Source organism: Lynx canadensis, chromosome D1 (assembly GCF_007474595.2).
Source record: "Lynx canadensis isolate LIC74 chromosome D1, mLynCan4.pri.v2, whole genome shotgun sequence".
NCBI lineage: Eukaryota > Metazoa > Chordata > Mammalia > Carnivora > Felidae > Lynx > Lynx canadensis.
This window is the reverse complement of record NC_044312.2, coordinates 59,007,011-59,031,690: the sequence shown is the minus strand read 5'-3', so window position 1 is coordinate 59,031,690 and position 24,680 is coordinate 59,007,011. Positions and strand designations below refer to the sequence as shown.

The window sequence follows — 24,680 nt, the reverse complement described above, 5'->3', positions numbered from 1 at the left end:
AGTTGCACCTGGATTTTCCAAAATAAGGTTTTAAGTTTCTAGTTTCTGCTTCATTTGCTAATTTTCATATAATTCTTGTGTGGAACTTAAGAAGGTATTGGTAATAGAATAATACAGTTCCTGGGGCGCCTGGGTGGCTCAGTCAGTTAAACATCTGACTTCAGCTCAGGTCATGATCTCATGGTTTGTGGGTTTGAGCCCCACATCAGGCTCTGTGCTGACAGCCTGGAGCATGGAGTCTGCTTTGGATTCTATGTCTCCCTCTCTCTCTGCCCCCCAACCCCTGCTTGTGATCTCTCTCTCTCTCTCTCTCTCTCTCAAAAATAAACATTAAAAAAAAAGAAAAAACAGTTCCTGTGCTCAAAGATTATGATCTATAAAAAATAAGATATATATGAATGGTGAATTGTATTGCACACTCCTCTTCATCATCTACTTCCAAATGTTAATTAATGCTCCTTAGGGTCTCAAACTCAATTTCTCATCTAATATAGGATTTCAACCCTATAGCTATCATCTGATAGGCAATCAACCCTGATAGGCAATCATCTGATAGGCCCTATTCTCATCTGAGAGTTAGATACGTGACCCCCTACCAAATTTATTCACCTCAGAGTCCTACAGGCTCTTCAGAACCTACACATCCAAAATGGAACTCATCCTTCCCTTCCCTCTTCCTTGTGTGCTCTCTCCTAATGTGCACATCTTACTGTCAAATCACCTACCAAAACTACATATAGTCTAGTTTTCACTTCCCCTTTCTGATGTTCCTTCCCATCTTCTTCAAGATTCTGTCCAAATACCACTTCTTCTATAAAGGTTTCCTTTTTCATGAGGCAAAATTAATCTATTTTCTAGGCTTACAAAACAGTGTTTTCATACAATTACAGCAAATATGTTACTGAGTGACATGAGGCACTTAATTTCTTTCAATTTGCTGTGAATAAACAAGTCATAAAGTTACTTTTAAACACAGTTGTCTTTAATTCTAGGCTTTAAATTTCTTAAGGATGCAAAGCTTATCTTACTCATCTTTATACTCACAGCACCCAATAAATTATTCAATAAACGTTTAGTGAGTGAATGAAGATAAAGAAACATTTCTTACTCTGTAGTTGAATGAATTTTCCAGAGAAGTTACACACTGAGATAAAATGTCTTATATACTACAATCCCTTTGAATTTGGGCCATATTAGAAGGCAGTTTCTTGAGATCAGCATCTGTGAATTAGACCCTGTCAAATCTAGACTTCTTAGGAATAGCCTTGCAATTGTCCTCATTTACACTCTGTGGCCCTTGGCTAAAGTAGGTATTTACATATGCTCTACAAATCTGTCAACTCTCTGTTCTAGAATCCTGAGAGTTTTAAAAAACAAATTCCTAAAAACCACTAGGAGAGGAAATTCCTATTAGAGATTATCTAATCTAAAATCTTCAGGTCTTATTGGGAAGATGGGTTCATTGACTCTATGAAAGTATGGGAAATATTTGTATGCTCACAAAAATAAAATCATAAAGACAATAAACTAAATTAGGGAAATATTAAATAGGTTTTCCAGTAACATTAAGTATTTCATGAGTATTCGTCTACCATACTTTGGTACTACATAAACTTTCAAGGATACACTAAATTTTCACAAGAGGGTTATGAGATTGCTTAACTTCCTGCTGATAAAAGCATATTAACGAACCTCACCCATCAGTTGCTAGTCTGTACAAGTGTTCATAACCCTTCTGATTTCATGATTAGGAGTTCAGAGTCCCAGATTTTGCATTAAACGGGAGTCTCAGCTCTCCTCATAGACCTCTTTAGAGTACCATTCTATGACACAGGTTTATTTTTTCTCAAAAACTTTTTATCTTTCCTCAACTTGTCATAGCAAAAATCTCTACTGCTTGTTTTAGATCTCTTTTTTATTACCAACTGCCAGTTCCTTCTGTACCAAATGCCAGTTTCTTTTTTTCCTAATTATTCCCAAAATCAAGGACTTATAAGTCACATATATTAAGAGTAAAATTCACACAGTTGCTAAAGCACACATTAAAAAAGGGTATGTATTAGAACTTCACATAAGAGAGAAACTGTGCTTGAGTCAGGGTTTCTATACTGAGGTTAGTGGTCTTATATATTTGACATGTCCAAGGTCCTTCAATGGCATGCTAAGGATCAGGCATTTCCAAATACAACTGATTTAGAGTCTAGCATGAAAAAAATGAAGCTCTTAAATCCTGATACTCAGATACCACAGCAACTTCAACAGGCTTTTGCTAAGCTTTCGATACCATGTTCATTTGTCTTCTTTCCTTTCCATAATTCAATTGAACGTGAAACTGACTGATCAAACATTCTCTTATTGCTACATTAATTGAAATGAGATCAGCCAATATGAAAGAAAAATTTGAAAGTATGTAACATTTATAGGTCAGACGAAACCAAGATAACCTGAGAATGAGTCTATGCCCTATATTAATAGAAAACAAAGTACTGGCAAAAATAACATTTATTTGCATAATTACTTTTTCAGAAATGCTAAAACACATACTTTGCCTCGATGTCAGCTTTCTCCCGTACTGCATGAGCCATCTGTTCAGTCTCAAAGTACTTCTTTTTGCCTTTAGCTAAATCTTTCACCGTCTCTTGTAATTCAGTTTGGATCTTCGTCAACTGGTCCACACACTGTAAAATACAAAGTACAATTATTATGATATTAGTTTTCAGGCTTACCGAAAATGAATTTGTCCTAAGGACTATGCACCATGCCCTCAGGATGGAAACCCAGGAGAAAAATCAGCACTTTAGTCTCCGTCAAATTGTAAATTAAAATCCAGTGAACAGCTGGTACTCCCATCTCAAGTAAGGTATTGAATATTGTCCCAGTTTGCTTAACAACTCTGCTTTGAGAAATAACCACAGTGCCGCTGATAACTGACAGTAAGGTAAAGCAAAAGAAAAGCAACAATGAAAATGCTTTTATTATTGGAGATTTCATGGCAATAAAGGCAAAAGAACAAAGCAATTCTGTATTTCTTCATAATTCTTGCACAGGGGCCATACTAATCTTCTCTGTATCATTCCAATTTTAGTATATGTGCTGCCAAAGTGAGCACTCTTCATAATCTTAATAAAGTCTCTACATGTTTGGGGAACTGACGGTGCAAAGGTAGTGAAGAATTCTACTTGGGGAAAGAAGGAATGAAATCTGACAAGTCTGACATTAAGTCCGAGATGGAGAAGCAAGAAACCTGGGTACCACATAACAGTTACTACTCAAAATTACTGCCAGCTCAATTCTTTGGATACACCTATACACTCTGAGAGAAGGGACAGACATAATTAACTCGAAGAAATGTTTAATCAATAAATTTTTATAACACACTTGGGCCAAAGTAACATTGCTTTGGAACTCTTCTGGATATCCAAAGGGGAAACATTTTTCCCAGTTTGAAACAAACCACTGAAAAGTTTTGCCAGCCTGAGACAAATTTAGGGAAGCTCTCACTGAAAAACTTCTGAGCCTGAAATAGTATTTAGTGGAGACTGACAAACTCAGCAAAGTAGGAGGAGATATTGGTGAGGGACTACTGTGCCAGGCTGAACAGCATGGAGTAGATAGAGCAAGGACACTGGAATAGCATAGATAAAGCACAAATTTACACATGTGACATATAGGCTAGAGTTTCCCAGAAATTATTAGGTGTTAAGAAAGGGACAACTTTGGGGTGCCTGGGTGGCTCAGTCAGTTGAGTGTCCAACTTCAGCTCAGGTCATGATCTCACAGTTCATAGGTTCGAGCCCTGCGTCAGGCTCTGTGTTGACAGCTCAGAGCCTGGAGCCTGCTTTGGATTCTGTGTGTGTCTCTCTTTCTCTGCTGCCCCCCCCCCCCACTTGTGCTCTCTCTTGAAAATAAATAAACAAATATTAAAAAAATAAAAAGGGACTACTTTACAGAAAGTGCAAAACCTGGAAGGTTCTCTATGGGCATATTTACTGAGCACTTATCAAGTGTCAGGCTGTGAATAAAGGGTTAAAAAGCCACCTCTTTCTCCTCTGCATGAAAACTGGACCCTTGCTTAACTTTCTAGGTCTCTGTTTCAACAGAAACCTGATGAAGACACAATGTCAACTGTGTTATTTGGTAACACTGCTTATGAACCCGACAGGCAAACTGCATCAAAGTACAAATGAACTATAAATATCTGGTGGAGAAGCGCTGGCTTTAGGCTTTTTTGAGTATCGTAATTCCTGTGTCTGGATGTGTCCTTCTCATAGACTTTGGAAGCTCTGTCTGTAAAGTTGTCATAAGAGCTTTTAGTCTCCTTTAGGGCCTGTGGCTACCCCTGTACATTCTCTCTCATTCTCTTGCCCTAGATCTCTTACCTGAGGAACCAAACAGAATAACCGTGGTTGGCTATGTAGACTGAGACATACACCAGTGAAAGAACTAAATACTAGCACTAGATGCTGCCCTGCTGGTTAACTGTGTTCCCTGTTCTAATGTCCTTCTAAGTTAACCTCATACCAGGTATGGCCTACAATAATCATGACAGTCTCAATGTTTCGTTAAACTTAAGAAGACTCCCTATGGGCACATAGGCAGAATGCACTAAGTTTAGTACTTTATAAATATTATCACATTTACTCTTCCAAATGACTCTGGTAAAAGTGTTCATAATAGTCCTATGTTAGGTTAAGGAAATAGACTTAAAGTGGTTAAATAATTTACCCAAAGTCATAAAGTGAGAAAGTGATGCTATCATTTACCATGTTAATCCATTATAGTACCTACCCCAGTTTTGTGACAACTCATGTAGAGATACTTTATCTTAAAATAGTAAGCTTTAAAAAAATTGATATGTAATCCACATACCACAAAATTCATCCTTTAAAAGTATACAATTTGGTGGGTTTTAGTATATTTATAAGGTTGTACAACCATTTACCACTGTCTAATTCCAGAACATTTCATCACCCAAAAAAGAAACCCCATACCGATTAGCAGTCACTCCTCATTTTCCCCTATCCCTAGTCCCTGGAAACCACTAATCTACTTTCTGTCTCTATGAATTTCCTGCATTTCATTTATCAATGGAATCATGTAACTATGTGGTCTTATATGTCCTAAGTCCTCACATAATGTATTTAGGGTTCATCTATGTTGTATCATGTATTATTTCTCCATTTCTTTTTATGGCTGAATAATATTTCATTTTATAGATACACTAAAATAGTAAGCTTTTATCTTGTAGAAAAAATCTGTCTTTCCCTTTAATTTTTAATAGTCCTTATCATAAATAAACCTCTTGTTTATTTATTTACTTTGAGAGAGAGCGTGCATGTGCATGTGCATGAACGGGAAAGGGGCAGAGAGAGAGAGACTTCCAAGCAGGTTCTGTGCAACCTGACAGGAGGCTCAAACTCACAAACTGTGAGATCATGACCTGAACTGAAATAAAGAGTTGGATGTTTAACTGACTGGATTACCCAGCACCTCAACAAACCTCTTGTAAGAGCATGCGGCTCTTGATCTTGGGATCATGAGTTTGGGCCCGTGTTGGGCATAGATTTACATACATACATACATACATACATACATATACATACAAATAAAAATAAGAACCAAAAACTGGGGCATGGTCTGAAAACCATGTTTAATGGGAAAATGAGACAGATTATTTAAAAGAGGAGTCAGGTATAAGGCATTTATAACCAAAATGTTCATCCTAAACAATAGAGCTTGACACCTCAGAAAAACTAATCAATGAAGGGAAGCTTAAGAATCGTGTGGTGATTTACATGCACGGAAAGGGTCTGCTAAGTTGAACATTTCGAGAGGAAACTAAACACAGTTGGTCAAAGCTTTTCATGTGGATTGCACATCATGTGGCTAGGATATCAGTATATTCACACAAATGAACACCATGGGTACATGAGAACATATGTGCGTACACGTGCACAGACCCACACACAGCCACTCTCTGCTCATATGCCTACCCTTTGAAGGATAAGATGTATCTCTTAGACCTGATTACTTAATTCATTTTCATCTATAAAAGGCTACCAATTAAATTACTTTCTCTATATGTGACAATATCAGGGGGACCTTATGATAGTTCATATCTTTGAAAGGATTTCTCAAAAATCTCATCAGAAAACTCAGGGTGATTCTATTCTTGTTTTTTCTTTCCCTTTACATAAGTTTCTAAGATACTGTTCATCAAATAATATTAGATAGATAGCCCATGTGTACAATGAAGAGATCTTTTATGATCTATTCTTCCCTAGCATTCAGTAAATCCTTAACCAAATGTCTTCCATCACCAAAATGAACTGTTTGAAGTCAGAGTAATTTGAGTTTTTGTCAAATGAAAGTGCTCCGCACACAGCAAAACAAGGACATGCCTCATTTCATTGCACTTTGCTTTCCTGCGAAATGTAAATCTATCTGCGCTGCAGATATTGCATTTTTTACAAATTGAAGATTCAAGACTTTAGTGGAAGAACTGTAGATGTGGTGGAAATAGCAAGAGAACTAGAATTTGAAGTAGAGCCTGAAGATGTGTCTGAATTGTTGCAATCTCATGATAAAACTTGAATAGATGGGGAACTGCTTCTTATGGATGAGCAAAGACAGTGGTTTCTCGAGAAGGAATCTACTCCTGGTGAAGACTGTTGAAATGACAATTTAGAATACTACATAATTTTAGTTGATAAAGCAGCAGCAGTGTTTGAGAGGACTGCCTCTAATTGTCAAAGAAGTTCTACTATAGGTAAAATGCTATCAAACATCATCACATGCTGCAGAGAAATTGTGTGTGAAAGGAAGAGTCAATGGATGCAGCAAACTTCGTTGTCTTATTTTTTTTTAATGTTTATTTATTTTTCAGAGAGAGAGAGAGAGAGAGAGAACGAGCATGAGCAGGGGAGGGGCAAAGAGAAAGAGGGAGGCACAGAATCTGAAGCAGGCTCCAGGCTCTGAGCTGTCAGCATAGAGTCTGATGTGGGGCTTGAACTCACGAGCTGTGAGATCATGACCTGAGCCGAAGTCAGATGCTTAACTGACTGAGCCACCCAGGGACCCCTTCGTTGTCTTATTTTAAGAAATTGCCACAGCCACACTAGCCTTCAGCAACCACCACCCTGATCATCAGCAGCCACGAACATCAAGGCAAAGACCCTCTATCAGCAATAAGATTATGACTCATTGAAAGTTCAGATGATAGATAGCATTTTTAGCAATAAAGTATTTTTAAATTAAGGTATGTACATTGTGTGTGTGTGTGTGTGTTTTTTGACACAGCTACCACACACTTACAGCCTACAGTATAGGGTAAACATAACTTTTATATACACTGGGAAACCAAAAAATTCATTTGGCTCACTTTACTGCAATATTTGCTTTACTGTAGTGGTATGAAATCAACCCACAATGTTTTTGAGATATGCCTGCACCAAAAATATTTGTTAAATACAAGTCATAAAACTTAATTTGCAAAGAAAAAGATTACCTAGGATTTCCTTTCCAAATTTAGATTAAATTTCTTCATAGGAATCCAGTTTTCTGAGGGGACTAAGTTATATACTTAAAAAGAAGCTTACTTAATAATGCCTATATGTTAAGAAAAGACTTGGTATGGTATAAGCCCAGCTCTTTACCAAGAATTATCAGCACTGAGCAGACACAGAAATGAATGTACAAGTTTACCTTAAGGATAAGGTATTATATAAAATGGTGACAAACTTGGATACTAGAATTCTAGTGAAGAAATTAAAAGTATGATACCTAAGTATGACACGATCTTAGAATAAGATATACTTGGCAATAACTTGAAGAGAGGAATAAAATAAAATACCAACTTGAGCCAATACACTAAAGTCCCACAAATCAGTAGATTCTCTAACCTAGTAGTCATGTCCTAGAAATTCATGTTAAGGAAGTAACTTCAAAGAAAAAGTTAATTTTTATTGCAGACTTAGTGGTAATGTCCAAAAACAAAGGTATGATTAAATAAAGTAGAATAAATAAAAAATTCATTCAGAAATTAAAATAGTAAACACAAAGATTGCACAGAAACATGAACAATTAATTAGGAAATAGAATGAAGAAAATGGGATATGCTAAAAAATGATCAATGTATTAATCGTAACTATTGCAAAAACTAAGAAGATAAAAGGAGTAAGATAATTAAGTAGTCTACTAAGGTAAAGGAATTGTATGTATTTTTCTGTAAACTTATTTAAGTATTAAAGTTCAAGCGTTTTTAGAAGATTGCATAGGATTTGGAATTAGGAAGCAGTATATTCAAGTTTCTGCTGTGTTATTTACTACTAAGTCTCTTTAACATTTTTTAGGCTGGGTTTTATCATTTGTAAAATAATAAGATTAATATACCTAACAAGTTGATAGGAAAATCAAATGAGACTATAATGGATATGGTAGCAGTTTACAAACTCCAAACTGTTATCCAAATGTAAATCCCAACTATTTCAAAGAAACATAAACTCTAGTTTGCATGAGAAAGATATGAACTAAAGTAGTACTATAATTAATACAATGATGGATGTTAACTGGACTTCTGGACTTAGTATGGCGATCATTTTGCAATATATATAAATATCAAATCATTACATTATACACCTGAAATTCATGTTATGTGAATTATATCTCAATTTTTAAAAATGGCAAAAGTCTTAGATTATTATGGCTCTTGTTTTGTTTTATAAGCAAATGCCAGCATACAGAAAATCATTTCGAAAAAGCCATAATATTATTCTCGTTATAATCACAATGGACAGACGTTTTATAATTGTAATATGGCTGAATTTACCCCCACGTCTTAGAAAACTGACAAAATAGAGAAAAATTTTAAAATAACATGACCATTAAAATGTTACTGAGGGAAAACAAAATTGGCTGTGATAATGACAAAACAAGTTGTTTCAGACTACCTTCTTCTAGTCTGGAAATTGTAAAAGTTGGACAAAACAGGTTTTTAAAAGATACCAGCACTAAAGAACAATAATATACACTGGACTTACAGGACTATGATATATGGAAGAAGGGAAGCCCAGCTAGGTAAGCTCTACATTTAAGGTGATTTTTTTTCTTAGGGCATTTGTCCAATCAGGGTACAGAGAAACAGGCAATCTCATTAGATTAAGGAAATAGAGGTCGGAGTTTAAGGATGCTACAAGAGGAAAAACTTGAGAGGCTAAATTCTGGAAAGAAGGGTGCTACAGAGAAGCAAGCCCAAAGATCTGTATGCAATTTCCCCGAGTCATCAGTTAACTTCTAAGTGGCATGTATGGGGTAAAATCCCAAGAAATCCAATAAAGAAGAGCAGCTTAAAGGCTAATAAGCTGAGCAAGTACCAGAGGATCAGAACAGCTACATGATGAGAAGACAGAGGTTAGAGTCAAGTCTTGTCAAAGCAGAAGGGTTTTGGTAGGCACCCTATACCAAAATATGGACAATGGTGAAACAGAACAGCCCTAAGAAAGGCTAAAACCAGACCCTAACAGGATCAAGGTGATCTGACAGTATTCTATCTGCCTGCTAGAAAATTTAACTCTCTTTGGAAATAAAAAACATATTCCAGAGCCTCTATAATTTTTATTCACAATGTCCAGCATTATGAGGCATAACCAAAACCCAAGAAAAACAGTAAACGATAAAAAAAGGCCTTGGGTGCCTGGGTGGCTCAGTCAGTTAAGTGTCTGACTCTTGATTTTGGTTCAGGTCATGGTGTCACCGTTCATGGGATTGAGCCCCATATTGGACTCTGCACTGACAGTACAGAGCCACTCACACTCTATTTCTCTCAAAATAAATAAATAAACTTAAAAAAAAAAAAAAAGGAGACCTATAGTGATTTCGACAGTGGAATCATGAACCAGAGATCAGGAGTAACCTATTTAAGAGAATAAAGGAAAAACATGGAGAACAACTTCACCAGAAACACAGAATTGGTTTTTAAAAAATAAAATAAAAATTCTAGAACTGAAAAATACATTAAGACTCCAAAATGTTTTAAAAGCAGATTGGAAATAGCTTAAAACACAATATTAATGAACTGTAAGACACTGGTAGAAAATACTCAGACTGAAGTACAGAAAGAAAAAAAGATGGAAATAGAGAAAATGCATAAAAAGTACAAATGTCATATGAACAAATTCAAAAGGTCTGACAGCACATAAGTTATAATGGGGAGGCAAATGGAATTACACTGTTGGAAGATTTTTATATTGTGTATAAGGTAGTAAATACTAATTCCAGGTAAACTTTATTAAATTAATTGAAAGTTTGGAGAATAGTATAAGTACCAATTCCAGATAAACTGGACTAAGTCAGGGAGGCATACTGGAGTCTCTAAGGTAACTAGCAAAAGAATAATACAAAATTATAAAATTAAAAAGCTAATAGTAGGGCAAAAATTGATAATAAAAAATACAAGTGCAGTGCCTAGCTAGCTCAGACAGTAGAGCACGTGACTCTTGATCTCTAGTTCATGAGTTTAAGCACCATGTTGGGAGTAGAGATTACTTTTAAAAAAAAAGAAAAAAACGTGAGATTGTTCAATGTCACTAATCATCTGGAAAATGCGAGTCAAAACCACAGTGAGATACTTCATACCTTCTAGGATAGTTATTACATACATATAAAAAAAAAACCCAAAAGATAATAACCATTGGTGAAGTTATGGAGAAACACGAACCCTTATACACAGCTGGGAATGCAAAATGGTGCAATAAGGAAAACAGTATGGCAGTTTCTCAAAAAATTAAAAATAGAACTACTATATGATCCAGCAATCCCACTTCTGAGTATTTATCCACAATAATTGAAATCAGGATCTCAAAGAGATATTAGCACCCCATGTTCACAGCAGCACTATTCACAAAAGCCAAAGTAAGGAAACAATCAAAGTATTGAGCAATGCATGAATGTATAAAAAATGTAGCATATACTAATAGTGGAGTATTATTCAGCCTTAAAAAGGAATGAAATCCTACAATATGCAACAACATAGATGAACCTGCAAGACATTACCCTAAATGAAATAAGCCAGTCACAAAGGAACAAATATTGCATGATTCCACTTACATGAAGTATCTAAAACAGTAAAACTCATGGAAGCAAAGAATAGAATTCTGGTCAGCAGGGGCTGGAAGAAGAGGAAAGAAAGAACTGCTAACCAACCAAAATTTCAGTTATACTAAATGAGTAAACCCAAGATTAGCTGTATAACATTGTGCCTATAGATAACAATACTGTATTGTAGACTTAAAAATCTGTTAAGAAGGTAGATCTCATGTTAGCTGTTATCACACTAAAGTTAAAAAAAAAAAAAAGAAAAATGAAAAATACACAATTAATCCAAAAGGCAAAAAAAAAAAAAAAAATGGGGGAAAGGTTAGAGAAGCAAAGGAAAAAGAATAGATCATTTATTTATCGTATGGAGTCAATTTGTTTAAAGCTTGGGAAGTACAATTGGAGAAGCCAACTACAGTGGCTATCTGTTGTTTTGCTTGCTCTGTCTTTATTTCCATGGTTTTTCCTTTGGAAATCCATCTCAATTTTCTTTTGGAAAATTATCTTTCCCCATTTTTAGTACATATAGTTTACATGAGGACTGTAAACCCCAACGTGGGGGTCTTGGTAACCCAAGACAGGCCAATGAGCCTCAATTTGGGAAGTTTCGTTGGAACTTTTGGGAAAATGCAAAGCGAGGGATTGCTAGCTATAAGATTTATAAATCCTTCATTTGGGGGCCACCATGTGGAGAGCTGCTAAAGAATGAAGCCTTTATGGGAATGCAAGCTGGTGCAGCCACTCTGGAAAACAGTATGGAGGTTCCTCAAAAAACTAAAAATAGAACTACCCTACGACCCAGCAATTGCACTACTAGGAATTTATCCACGGGATACAGGTGTGCTATTTCGAAGGGACACATGCACCCCATATTTATAGCAGCACTATCAACAATAGCCAAAGTATGGAAACAGCCCAAATATCCATTGATGGATAAATGGATAAAGAAAATGCGGTATATATACACAATGGAGTATTACTCGGCAATCAAAAAATGAAATCTTGCCATTTGTAACTATGTGGATGGAACTGGAGGGTATTATGCTAAGTGAAATTAGTCAGTCAGAGAAAGACAAAAATCATATGACTTCACTCATATGAGGACTTTAAGAGACAAAACAGAAGAACATAGGGGAAGGGAAACAAAAATAATATAAAAACAGGGAGGGGGACAAAACAGAAGAGACTCATAAATATGGAAAACAGGGTTACTGGAGGGGTTGGGGGGGGGGGCTGGGCTAAATGGGTAAGGGACATTAAGAAATCTACTCCTGAAATCACTGTTGTACTATATGTTAACTAATTTGGATGTAGATTTTAAAAAATAAAAAACAAAATTAAAAAAAAAAAAAAGAATGAAGCCTTCAGGGGAAAACAGACCTACTAGATGGAAAGAAGGACTGAATTCTAATACCATCATTTAACCATCTGATCCACCCCTGGAATTTTCAGTTATCCAAGCTAATACATTATTTTCTTGGCTTAAACTAGTTTGAAGTAGGTTTCTGTCATCTGTAATCTCAGAGTTGTAAAGGGTACACCTAATATGTACCTAACGTCCAACAACTGCTTAGATGGAACATAAACACCATTTTTTTCCAGCTATAATATAATATAATTCACAGATAAGAGGACTTGTCAAATTTCATCAAACATCCTCTGCCCAGGAACGCTGGTTAAATTCGGGACAGAGACTATTCTCCCAATGGAAGAGAAACTCTTTCAAAATATTCTGATATTGAGAAAAGTAGACTTTTCCAGTAATTCAATTAGATTTGGTCAATGCATTGGCTATGTGAAACGCAGTATTTCCTCCCAGTTAGGAAATTACGCTAGTATAAATTCTCTGCCTCTATCTTCTACCCCTCTCTGCATACATGTATGTGTTTTATACATACATACATACATATATACATATATACACACACACACATATTTTCACAACTCAAAAGCATTGTTTGGTCAGTGGTTATGTAATTTTGAAAAGGTAATTTTGAGCTAAAAAAAGGCATTCCTATACAGATATGTTAAAACCAACTGATATTACACAAGTGCTTGAAAGAGATGAAAATTTTATATAAACACAAAATACATTTAACATACTGATTTTATGCTACAAATATCATTTGGCAAACAAGGAAAATTAGTTTTTTTAGATTTTGTAAAACAATTTTGAAATCCAAATGATAATTAGAATTAAAACACTGGATGGTTTTTGAATGACTATTTCCTTAAATGATTACTTTAATATTTTTTAAAGCATTGATACTTCCATAGGAATAATTTAATTACTTATTAGGCATCATAATAATTTGTATTTGTAACTCTATCTCCAAAAAAGGATACAATTCAACTACCTTCAATAGCAAGCACTTCATAAACATATTTAATAGTGATTTTTTTCTATGAATTTTTGATATCTGTATAATCAAAGAAGTAGATCTATTTGAAAACTTTAATTTTATATAACCTATATAATTAAACTTTAGAGTACACCATTTTTGGTAATAAGTTTTCTTATTAGGTGAAAAATAAGAAAATAAGTTTCACATATTTGGTCAAAATGTGTCAACTTCCTTTAAATTATTATGCAAAATGACTCAAGTTAAAACCAAGATGAATTTTTTCAAGACTTAGTGGGATTAATAACATTTAACTACTTTATTATACACTGAACTATAACAATATTGTACAACTAAGTAAATCTATTTACTTGAATTAGGATGAAAAGTGGTATTTGTAAGAAGTATTCATTGACCTTTTCAGAATATCCAGATTCAAATTATACTCACTTTTGTCAGTTAATAAAACACAGCAGTTAGAAAGAATATGATGAAATAAAAAAATCCTAGTAACATGTTGAAATCAAAAAGTCCATGTTGAAATCAGAAATATTTGTGACCATATAGAAAAGCTCAAGGTGTTAAATGCAATTTAACATAACCTTACAGATTACAAATGGAGCACTTAGATATTAAAATGCATATAAGAAAAGAATAGAAACAATACCCTTTTTAGTTGTTGTTTTTAAGCTTCTCACTGTCCTTGCAGGCTCAGAAATGAAGTTTTTATAGTTTTCACATATATTGATCCGAGACTGGGCTACCTGCATTGTTCCCTCAAGAAAAGATTTCCAAACAGGATACATGCTCCTAAATTCAAAGAGGGACAGAAAAGTATTAGGCAGGGAAAAGGAAAAAAGTTGGCTAACCTTATGCTTACTGGCTAGCACTGTGAAACAGAATGGATGTTTTCTTTATAGTTGAAAGTGTATTTATAGTGGTTTCTATATATAGGTAGTAAAATTTTTATCATATAAAGGGAGAAACAACATATACTTTATTCCTTTATATCTCTGCAATGACTATCTTGATTCATTAGCTACTCTTGGTAATGGAGTAAAGGATTGCAATTCCAGACAAAGCTAATGCTATAAAAATTAGTGAATTCAGACTGTCCAGACCTTTCACTGTCTCAGGGTCATCATTATGGATATCAAGTTTCATTATTTCATTAAGATATTTTCCTAATTTTAGAGATGGGGTAACTGAGCAAGCCTTATTAGACAGATTTAGAAAATCACCCTAGATCACAAAAGAGTGTGGTAGTACTGAGATATAGATGAAGGTTGAGTACCTCTAAAGTACATTCTCTTTCAACTACATCATATTATTCTCTTACATAAATTGATATAGCTGGAAAAAAATCATAAACAATACTTCTCAATACTTGAGAAGTCTATTTCTCTGACAAAAGAGTTCTATGGTAGCAATGTTCTACATCTGTTTCTGTGTTGTAACAATGCTTAGCCAGCATCCTATTGTGGCTTAGAATCATTCCAAGCAATTCCCATCACCTTTACTTGATAAATGTGCTCAGCAATCTCTTGGGAAATTCAAAGAATTATTCATCTTTTGCTTTTTGTAGCTAATGTCCTTTTCAAAGCTTCTCTTCTACTTTGCTAATTCCTTAGTCAGTTCTAGTATGCACCTGCACTAGTTAAACATATTTTATAACTTATCATAACAATGGAGGGTATTTTGTTTTTAAAAAATGAGATGCTTGCACTGATGGATTATAATATTCATCTCCTAAGATTTTCCTTCTTGTGCCACATGGATTTTCTATTATAGCAATGTATGATACCTTGTGCTACATAAATGCTACTACTTAGAACTAAAAAACCTTGGGGTGCCTGGGTGGCTCAGTTAGTTAAATGTCTGTCCAACTCTTGATTTTGGCTCAGGTCATGATCTCACATTCCTAAGATCGAGCCCCACACTGAGCAGAGAGAGAGCCTGCTTAGGATTCTGTCTCTCTCTCTCTCTCTCTCTCTCTCTCTCTCTCTCTCCCCCTCCCAGCCCATGTGCGTGCATGCTCTGTCTCATAAATAAGTTAAACAATAAAAGAACTAAAAATCATTGTAACTATATTTTTCAAATAAGGAAATGATTAGTTTATATAGTGGATTAGGTTTTGTAATACATCAAATGAATTAGTTTAGATGGAAATATTCTTTTATTTAACCAGAAGTATATCACATTCCCTTTGGAAAAAAGATTCAGTGTATGGTGCCAGCAAAAGCTGTCAACACAAAAGCAAAATGAATATGAGATGATGGATGTTAACTAAACCTACTGTGATAATCATTTCACAGTATATGTAAATCAAACCACCAAGCTGTATACCTAAAACTTGTAAGTAATATACATCAATTATTTTTCAATAAAGCTGGGGAAAAAAACCCAGCAAAATTAAAGTTGCCCATAGCCTGCATGACAACTGATGGAACCTGGGATGTAAACTCACCACAGCCCCTCCTAAACAGTCCAAACTGTTCAGAGAATGCAGAGAGAAAAATTCAGTACTATGCTTTGTAGTTATTAATTTGCACTTAAAATACATTTTAAAATCATAATTAAAATGAGAAAGAAGCACTATGAAATGTGACAGGAAGGAAAGAGAAAGGGAGGGAGGGAGGGAGGGAGGGGAGGAAGGAAGGAAGGAAGGAAGGAAGGAAGGAAGGAAAGGAGGGAGGGAGGAAGAAAGAGGGAAGGAAGGAAGGAAGGAAAGGTGGGAGGGAGGGAGGAAGGGTCCCTTCATCCAGGCTCTCCTCATAGGGAGCACTCTCTTCCCTTTCAGTCTTCACCTAGTTGACTGTTGTTCATCCCTCAAATCTCAGCTTAAATATAACTTCCTTAGAGAAGCCTTTCATGATCACCACCAACCCAACCCACAGACTCCATCAAGTTCCTCTCTGTTATTCGTTACATGGCTCCAGCACTTTTCCTTCAATTATACATATTTTTATGTAATTGTTAGTCAATGTCTGTCACTCTCACTATAGTGAATATTTCATGAAGGTAGGGGTACATGTCTGTCTCACTATTGTATTCCTAGGGCCTAAACACATGGCCTAAGATTTAGAAAGGTTATGAAAATACATATTGCATGAAAAAAATGAATGGATATATAGATTACGAGGACTATACAATAAAAAGAAAAATCCTTGTAAAGTTTAAAAAGAGGTCTTTGGAGAGTAGCAGATCTATAGCATGCAAACATATTCTATATAATGAGACACCATGAAAAGAAAATAATTTAGTTACAAGTTAATCAGAAGACCTGGGTTCAAGTTCTAGTTCAACCAAAATAATCATATGTAGCACACTTCACTATACTTTCATTTCCTCAACTGGCAAATGGAGAAAATAACAAAAATACCAGCACCATGTATCTCACAGGGTTATTTTATAATAGTAAATGCAAATGAAGTAAAAACCCTTGGCAGAGATTCTTTTAATGAATAAATAGTAACAGAAGCAGAACTGTAGTAGAAATGTTAGTGCTTGTTAACATAATAGTGATAGTTGCAATGGTAGTGGTATTTTTCATTAAACTGAGGAAAAATAATAATGGGTGTAGAGAGATTTTAAATGTTTTTATTTCACTAGGCTCCATATATGTAATTTTGTGGCATAAGATACTAAGCATGTATGGTATTTTGCTATTCTGCACAGGTCATGAAATGAGGCTCAAAATTATGACAGAAAGGAAGGAAATCTTTTAAGAAACTATCACATGCTAGATACTATATGTCATATATTTTTACATTTACATTATCATTTAATTCTCATGTGAACTTTGCAAAATAAGCATTATTCCCATTTTTCAGAAGAGAAAAGTAAGGCTCAGAAAGACTGCAGAATTTTCCTAAGGCTACTCACCTGGAAACAGGACTCCCACGGTCATAACCTAGACTTTGCCATTACCACTAACCAATCCCAAAGTAACCATCTAATCTCTGACCAACACCTGCTGTTTTCACTCATTCTCTTTAGGATTCTGACTCCAACAATTATTTAAACTCTATTGGAATCCACAATCCATTCTATCTTATCCCCCTTCCCCGTCTCTTCCCTGTCTCATATTTCCCTTCTCAGCTCCTCATCCAGACGGTTTTATGCTCCACCATTATAACCACTCCCTATGTTTATATACTTATTACCCTTGCCCCTTTCTCTTTCTATCATTCTAATCTAATTTCAACCCTGGGGGCACCTGGATGGCTCAGTCGTTAAGCATCCAACTTCGGCTCAGGTCATGATTTAGCAGTTTGGAAGTATGAGCCAGGCATTTGGATCTGCGCTAACAGATTCTCTCTCTCTCTCTCTCTCTCTCTCTCTCTCTCTCTCTCTGCCCCTCCCCCACTTGTGTGCACATGCACACTCTCTCTCTCAAAAATAAATAAACTTTAAAAATAAAATTTCAACCTTGGTTAAATCCAAAGTTCTGTTTACACCATACCAGTCTCTGTGTGGCAGAATGTTACTGGAAAAAAACCATAATCATGCTTCCTGGTCTCAGTTTAAATTGATGTCTAACACATTCTAGTAACTCCTTAGTGCTATGCAGCAATTCTACTATATTCCCCTAAATCCTCTTATTCTCTCAATCTTCTACACAATTATTTCCCACTTTTTCCTCTCATCTCACACCTCTACTATGACCACACTTTCAGCTGATAATGAAGCTACCAGAAGACAATGCCTACATGTCCCACCACATTTACCAATCTCCCTACTTCTGCACCCATACACTCTGTCATCTTTCTTTTTACTTGGAAGAACTACCTGTGCTCTGAAGGCCAACCCTTTGTATTTACACTACAATCTATAACTTAAGAATAGCAATCCAGTAATTGTGCTTCTTCCTACAACATCAACTTTTCCCTCTCTATTGGATGGATCTCTAAATATGCTATAATGTCTCCCATCTAAACAACAACAACAAAAACAAACAAACAGGGTCACCTGGGTGGCTCAGTCGGTTAAGCCTCTGAGTTCAGCTCAGGTCATGATCTCAGAGTTCATGAGTTCAAGCCCGCGTCAGGCTCTGTGCTGACAGCTCAGAGCCTGGAGCCTGCTTAGGATTCTGTGTCTCCCTCTCTTTCTGCCCCTCCCCTGCTCACACTCTGTCTCTATCTCTCAGAAATAAATAAACTTAAAAATTGAAAACAAAAATCCTCTATCAACCCTCCATTTCTCTCTAGCTACCACCCCAATGCCTGCTTCTTTTAACAACAAAACTCCTTGAGAAAACAGTCAGAAATTATTGTTTCTACTCCCTCTGATCCTGGACTTTCTTGATTTAACTTAAATAAGGCCTTAGCCTCCACCATTCTTCTGAAAGTGCTTTGCGAGGTCATCAAAAATCTCCTTATGGCTAACCCAATGGTCAATTCAAGCTTTGGTCCTATTCAATTTATCAGCATAGTTTACCTAGTTTATTCTTGAAAAGCGTTCTTTCCTCAGCTTCTAAGACATCATTCTCTCTTGACCTACTCCTACTTCACTAGCCACTCTTTAATCTTCTTTGCTAGTTCCTCTTCATCTCACTGCTCTGTAAATGCTGGAGTGCCCCCAAAGTTAATCCCCAAGCTGCTTCTCTTCTCTAACTACACTTACTCTTCAATATGAGTATCCAGGCTTTTGGTTTTAAATACTGTCAATATACTAACTATTCCTGAATTTTTATTTCTAGCCCAGACATCTTTCCTCTCCTCCATTGCCTATTTAACATATCCAACTTGGACGTTTAGTAGGCGTTAAAACTATAATGTCCAAAACCAAATTCTTCATTTTCCTAAAATCTGTTCTGTCAATTGATTCCATCTCATTTATGGCTACTCAAAACACATAATGTTTAATTATTTATATGTTTTATTGTCTTGTTTTCTCTCACTAGGATGTAGGCTCCATGCAGCAGAAGCATTGTTTTATTCACTCTTATATTCTCAGCACCTAGAACAGGGTTTGGCATGCTATGTAAGGCACTCAATACATAATCAGTGGAGGAAAGAGAGGAGGGAATGATGAGGCCTAGATGTAATCCCAAATCTGTCTAGCTCCCAAACCTCTCCTCTGCTCCTGACATAAAATTGCTCTGGGTCCCACTAATAATGCTAGCAACAAGAGAAGCGTCTCTTCACTGTAATAAAGGTATCAAGCTTTGTGTATCCTAAGGCTTTTGTGTATGTCTAACATGATTTTGGTCTCATTTCTCTTGCACTATTATTTTCTTATCTTTTTTTTTAATAACTCACCATTTTTTTTAAACTTATTTTGAGGGAGTGTGTGTGTACATGAGCAGGGGAAGGCCAGAGAGAGGGAGAGAGAATCCCAAATAGGCTCCATGCTGTCAGTGCAGAGCCCAATGCAGGGCTCAATCCCATGAACCTTGAGATGGTGACCTGAGCCGAAATTGAGTCAGATGCTTAACTGACAGAGCCACCCAAGCGCCCCAATGACTCAACTTTTAAATTAAAATGTATGTATTTCACAAATTCATGTTCTAACTGAAAAACAAATGACACTTGCCATAATAATTAAGTTATAACTACTAAAATTCAAAAATGGTCATCCACCAAATACCATCTAAAATCATGCTGTGCTGTGAACTATCTTCCATATGGGTATTACAATGGAAAACAGAGAAAACTTTATCAGGAAGAATTATCATTAAGAAACAAACTTGGGGCGCCTGGGTGGCTCAGTTGGTTAAGTGTCTGACTGTTGATTTTGGCTCAGGTCATGATCCCAGGGTCGTGGGATGGAGCCCCGTGTTGGGCTCTGTGCTGGGTGTGGATCCTGCTTGGGATTCTCTCTCTCCCTCTGCCCCTCTCACCCCTGCTTGTGCACACTTTCTCTCTAAAATATAAAAAAATAAAGAAAGAAAGAAAGAAACCAATGTACTCTGACTGTGATGATGGTCACACAAATCTACATATGTGGTAAAACCCCACAGAATTTATGAGTGCATATAAGACATGTACAAAGGAGTGCATGTAAAACTGGTGAATTCTGAATTAGATTGGTGGGTTTTATCAATATAAGTTTCCTGGTTCTGATACATACTACAGTTATGTAAGGTATTACCATTGGGAGAACCGGGTGAAAAGTAGAACTCTTGGTGTTAGTTTTTCCAACTGCACATGAATCTACAACATTTCAAAATAAAACGTAAAAAATATATATATTAACAAAACTATACATCCTCCCTAGGACTAAAAATATAACAGTGTACATCAAGAAGACTCTAGAAAATGTGATACATAAGCTCAAAATCTAAGATTCATTTATACAGTAACTGATGACAAGGAGAAAATACAGTGTTTAATAAGTAAGTGTTCATGTAGTACTGTTCTTGCTAGTAAGAAGGAAGAATATCCAAAAGTGTAGGTAACAGAGGTAAAGGCAAGGAGAATGACTGATTTCAGTGTAGTTGAGGTGTGGTAACTACAACACAACTATAGCTTGAGGTGCTCACAGATTAGGGAACTAAGGATAAGAAAAGAAGTGGACAGAGATGAGGAGAGAAAGGTAATCTGGGGCCAGGTTCCTTCATGCCTTTGAATATTTTTTTTTTTTTAATTTTAAATTTCATCCTATTGACCAGGAGAAACACAGGAGATTTTCAAGCAGGGGAGTGACAGTAGGCCTATTTTACAAAGACATAAAGCGATACAAAGACATAAAAGGTGGTACTACAACTAACGAAATTATGAAAGGGAGAGATCACAAGCAGAGAAGCAGCTACTTAATATTCCTAAGAGAAGATGAGATCTAGAAAGAAGTCAAAGTTGGAGGCAGTTGACTTAGGTCCCCAGGCTAAAGAGTTAATAAAAACACATGATCATTACTAGTTTATAGGCCATATTTACAGACAGGAACAAGATAGATATGATTACTTAAAACAGTCACTAGTGAGCTGAGGGAACTTTGAGAAACACTTATAAAGAAAGGACTGGCTATGGTCTGAATGTCTGCGTCTGCCCAAAATTCCTATGTGGAAATCCTAACCCACAAAGATGATGGTACCAGGAGGTGAGGCTTTTGGGAGGTGATTAGGTCATAGGCAGATTATTGCCCTTTATTTTTTTTATTAAAAAAAATTATTTTATGTTTATTTTTTTGAAAGAGAGACAGAGTGTGAGCGAGGGAAAGGCAGAGAGGGAGGAGGACAGAAGTTCTGAAGTGCTCTCTGTGCTGAGAGCAGACAGTCTGATGTGGGGCTCAAACCCATGAACCATGAGGTCATGACCTGAGCTGAAGTCAGTCACTTAACCGACTGAGCCACCCAGGCATCCCAGATTAGTGCTCTTTTAAAAAAGACCCCACAGAGCTCCCAAACCCCTTCTACCATGTAAGGACATGCTAGAAGTTGAGAAACCTGCAACTCAGAAGAGGAACATCCCCAGAACCGGTCCTGGTCTCAGACTCCCAGCCTCCAGAAGAGTGAGAAATAAACTTGTCATTGATAAGCCATCCAGGCTGTGGAATTTTGTTATAGCAACCTGAACAGACTAAGACAGGGGTGACAACTTGTCCTCAAAGACTAAAAAACAAAAACAAAAACAAAAACAAAACAGGTCCAAGAGAAAGTGGTGTTCCAGTTGTCCAGTTTCCAGTCCTTCAAGATGCCTGTGTATCCTCCAGGTCTACCCCTCCTCTCACCCACCAACCCATATATTTCACACCAGCCATGCTGGACGGCACAGTTACCTAACACCCATATTTTCTCATGCCTTAGGGTGCTACTTCTGCTTAGAATTCCTTTTGCCCAACCCTGGCAAACTCCTGTAAGTTCTTTGAGACTCAGATCTAGAGGCCTAGGTTTTCCCCTACAGTCCCAACGCACTCTCCCTCCTCACCCAATACCACAACTATTTACAGTAGCTATCTCCTGTAAGCTCCACAAGGACAGGCACCACACCTCACAGTCTCTCTGATCCTAAAGTGTAATTTAACAGCTACCATATAGCAGATACTTTACATCTATCTCATGAATAAATAAATCAATGACTGTTTAAATAGCTGTGTGATCTTAAGCAAGGCATATAACCCAAGACTTACTTCCCTAACACATAAAAGGAAGATAACCATATGTAACTCACAGGGTTGTTTTGATAATCATGATAGATAAGCTGAAGTTCCTAGCACAGTATCTGGTATTTAGCAAATATTTAGTAAAAGTTGGCTTAACCTACTTTTTTTTTTTTTTTTTTGGCTTAACATACTTTTAAAAATAAGGTTGTACAAGCTAGCCAGGGAACAGAGCCTTTTATCCCTACTTCTTTGGTAACCTGAATCCTGAATTTCAAACAAACTTAGCATATAAGCTGGAGTCCTTCTTTATTACCAGCAAGCAATCTCTTCCTTGGTCAGGCTTTCTTCATGTTCACAATACTGAACTATATTAACGTTGTATCTCTCATTCAAGGTTTTTGCTCTACTTGTCTCTTTTGCCTAGAATTTCACATCCTCTCTCTTCCCCTCTTAGCTGAATTTTAAAGATACTGGGAAGTCCACAAGAAAATCTCTATTTTTGTTTATTTTCTTGGTTTGCTTTATTATTCTACATTGCAATTATACAAATCTATTACTTACAACTATAATGCCACCTTCCAAGTTATAAGTCAGTCCTGCAATTGGGAAGAACTATTACATTTCTGTTTATCTTTCCGTTTTCTAGTCCTGTTAACAATATCTGATGTCAGTTTTCACTGACAATCCAGCAACATGATTTCATATTCAGACTCTAAGCCATACACTTGAATACGGAGTTCTTAATTATCCTGGGGTTTCTGCTATCATTTCATGGGCATTAGTTTTAACTGCAAGGTCTAAAATCTTGACTCTGACTTCTGGTTCCCTTAATAAATACTAAGGACAGTTGAGCATAAAAGCCAACAATCACTTCCAAATTAATTTCAAAAAAAAAAAAAAAAGAAAAGTCATCAAATCCTAAACAAAATTACAAAATATTACAGTAACTTTAAACATACCTGTAGGTCACTGAGGACACAATTTATATTCTATTGTCATCTACCTTCTTTAAAATTTGTACGTGGGATACTGACTGGCCAATTTCTGTATACCCTGTTCTGTGTGTGTGTGTGCGTGCGTGTGTGTGTGTGTGTGTGTAAAACCTAGAAACTTTTCCCTAGGCTCACAAAATTTCATTGTTCCAAATTTAGAATTTTGGAATTAAAGAATCAATAAACATGGCCGAACACTATAATCTTTCATTATTATTGTAATAACGTGTTTCATTTGTAGGTCATTCAGGAAACAATTTGTGTTCCACTGTCATCTACCTTCTTTAAAATTCCATACATGCATTTTAATCAATTAAACAAAACACAATCTTGGTTTAACACGTAAGAAAACTATTTTATACAGATTATTTGCATATGTTGTGGAACATTAACATTTTCTGATGATTTTGAAATTATGTCTAAAAACATGGCAAAGAAAAGCAATTTTTTAAAACTACTGAAGTCTACATTATCTATATGACATAGCTCTGAGCGAACTTTTTTTGGAGAAAATAGGCAAGATCTACTTATTAAGTTACCTGTAATCATTCCGATCATCAGTTTTTATTCCAGGCCAATCTCTCTTCAGATATTGACTAGCCAACTTCTGGATACCCTGTTAAAATACACACATATATATGTATTATAAATAAGTATTGTGCCACAAAAAAAACTCTTTTCCTTAAAATATGTTACTTGGCAAATTTCATCTTTCCAAATGTAAATTTAACTCAGAAGAACCAACGATAAATGGCAGAACATTATAACTTGTTTCATTATTGTCACAGTCTTCTCCTGTGCATTTTTAGGAAAGGGTAACTATAAGGATGAAAAAATTGAAACTTAGTTGATATGCTTTCCACTTCACCAAATTACTTGACCAGCTAAAAACAAACCGCCTCTGGAATATCACAGGTTGCACATCTGCCCACCTCTGCAGAACTCTGATTACACATCTTGACATCTCAATTTCCCACCATTCCTCTGCGGTGGCATTGCCCTGCGTTTCTAAATCCAAACTCTCCCAGATCATGAAAGGCACCATTTCTTTCAGTTGGGAGCAGACAGATACACATTCACTTGTAAAAGAAATGAACAAACCTTGGTGTTATTCCATATTAGTCATTTTGATTCAAGACAGATTTTAAGGTTTTTCTTTTTAAATAATACCATGGCACAAATTACTTCAAATATAGAAATTAGTTTTACA

At 36.0% G+C, this 24,680-nt stretch overlaps 1 protein-coding gene and 1 non-coding gene across 2 annotated transcripts in view; both read right to left on the bottom strand.

Moving 5' to 3' along the window:
• The window catches only part of FCHSD2 (FCH and double SH3 domains 2), a 295,613-nt gene that overhangs the window by 127,550 nt on the left and 143,383 nt on the right, over positions 1-24,680 (bottom strand). Inside the window, 4 exon segments of the mRNA XM_030331955.1 lie at positions 2,545-2,678; positions 14,101-14,116; positions 14,118-14,243; positions 24,010-24,086. Coding sequence (XP_030187815.1) covers positions 2,545-2,678; positions 14,101-14,116; positions 14,118-14,243; positions 24,010-24,086 — 353 coding nt within the window.
• Positions 3,004-3,109, bottom strand: LOC115526575. Its single transcript, XR_003972637.1, has one exon. It is a non-coding gene; the product is annotated as a U6 spliceosomal RNA (small nuclear RNA).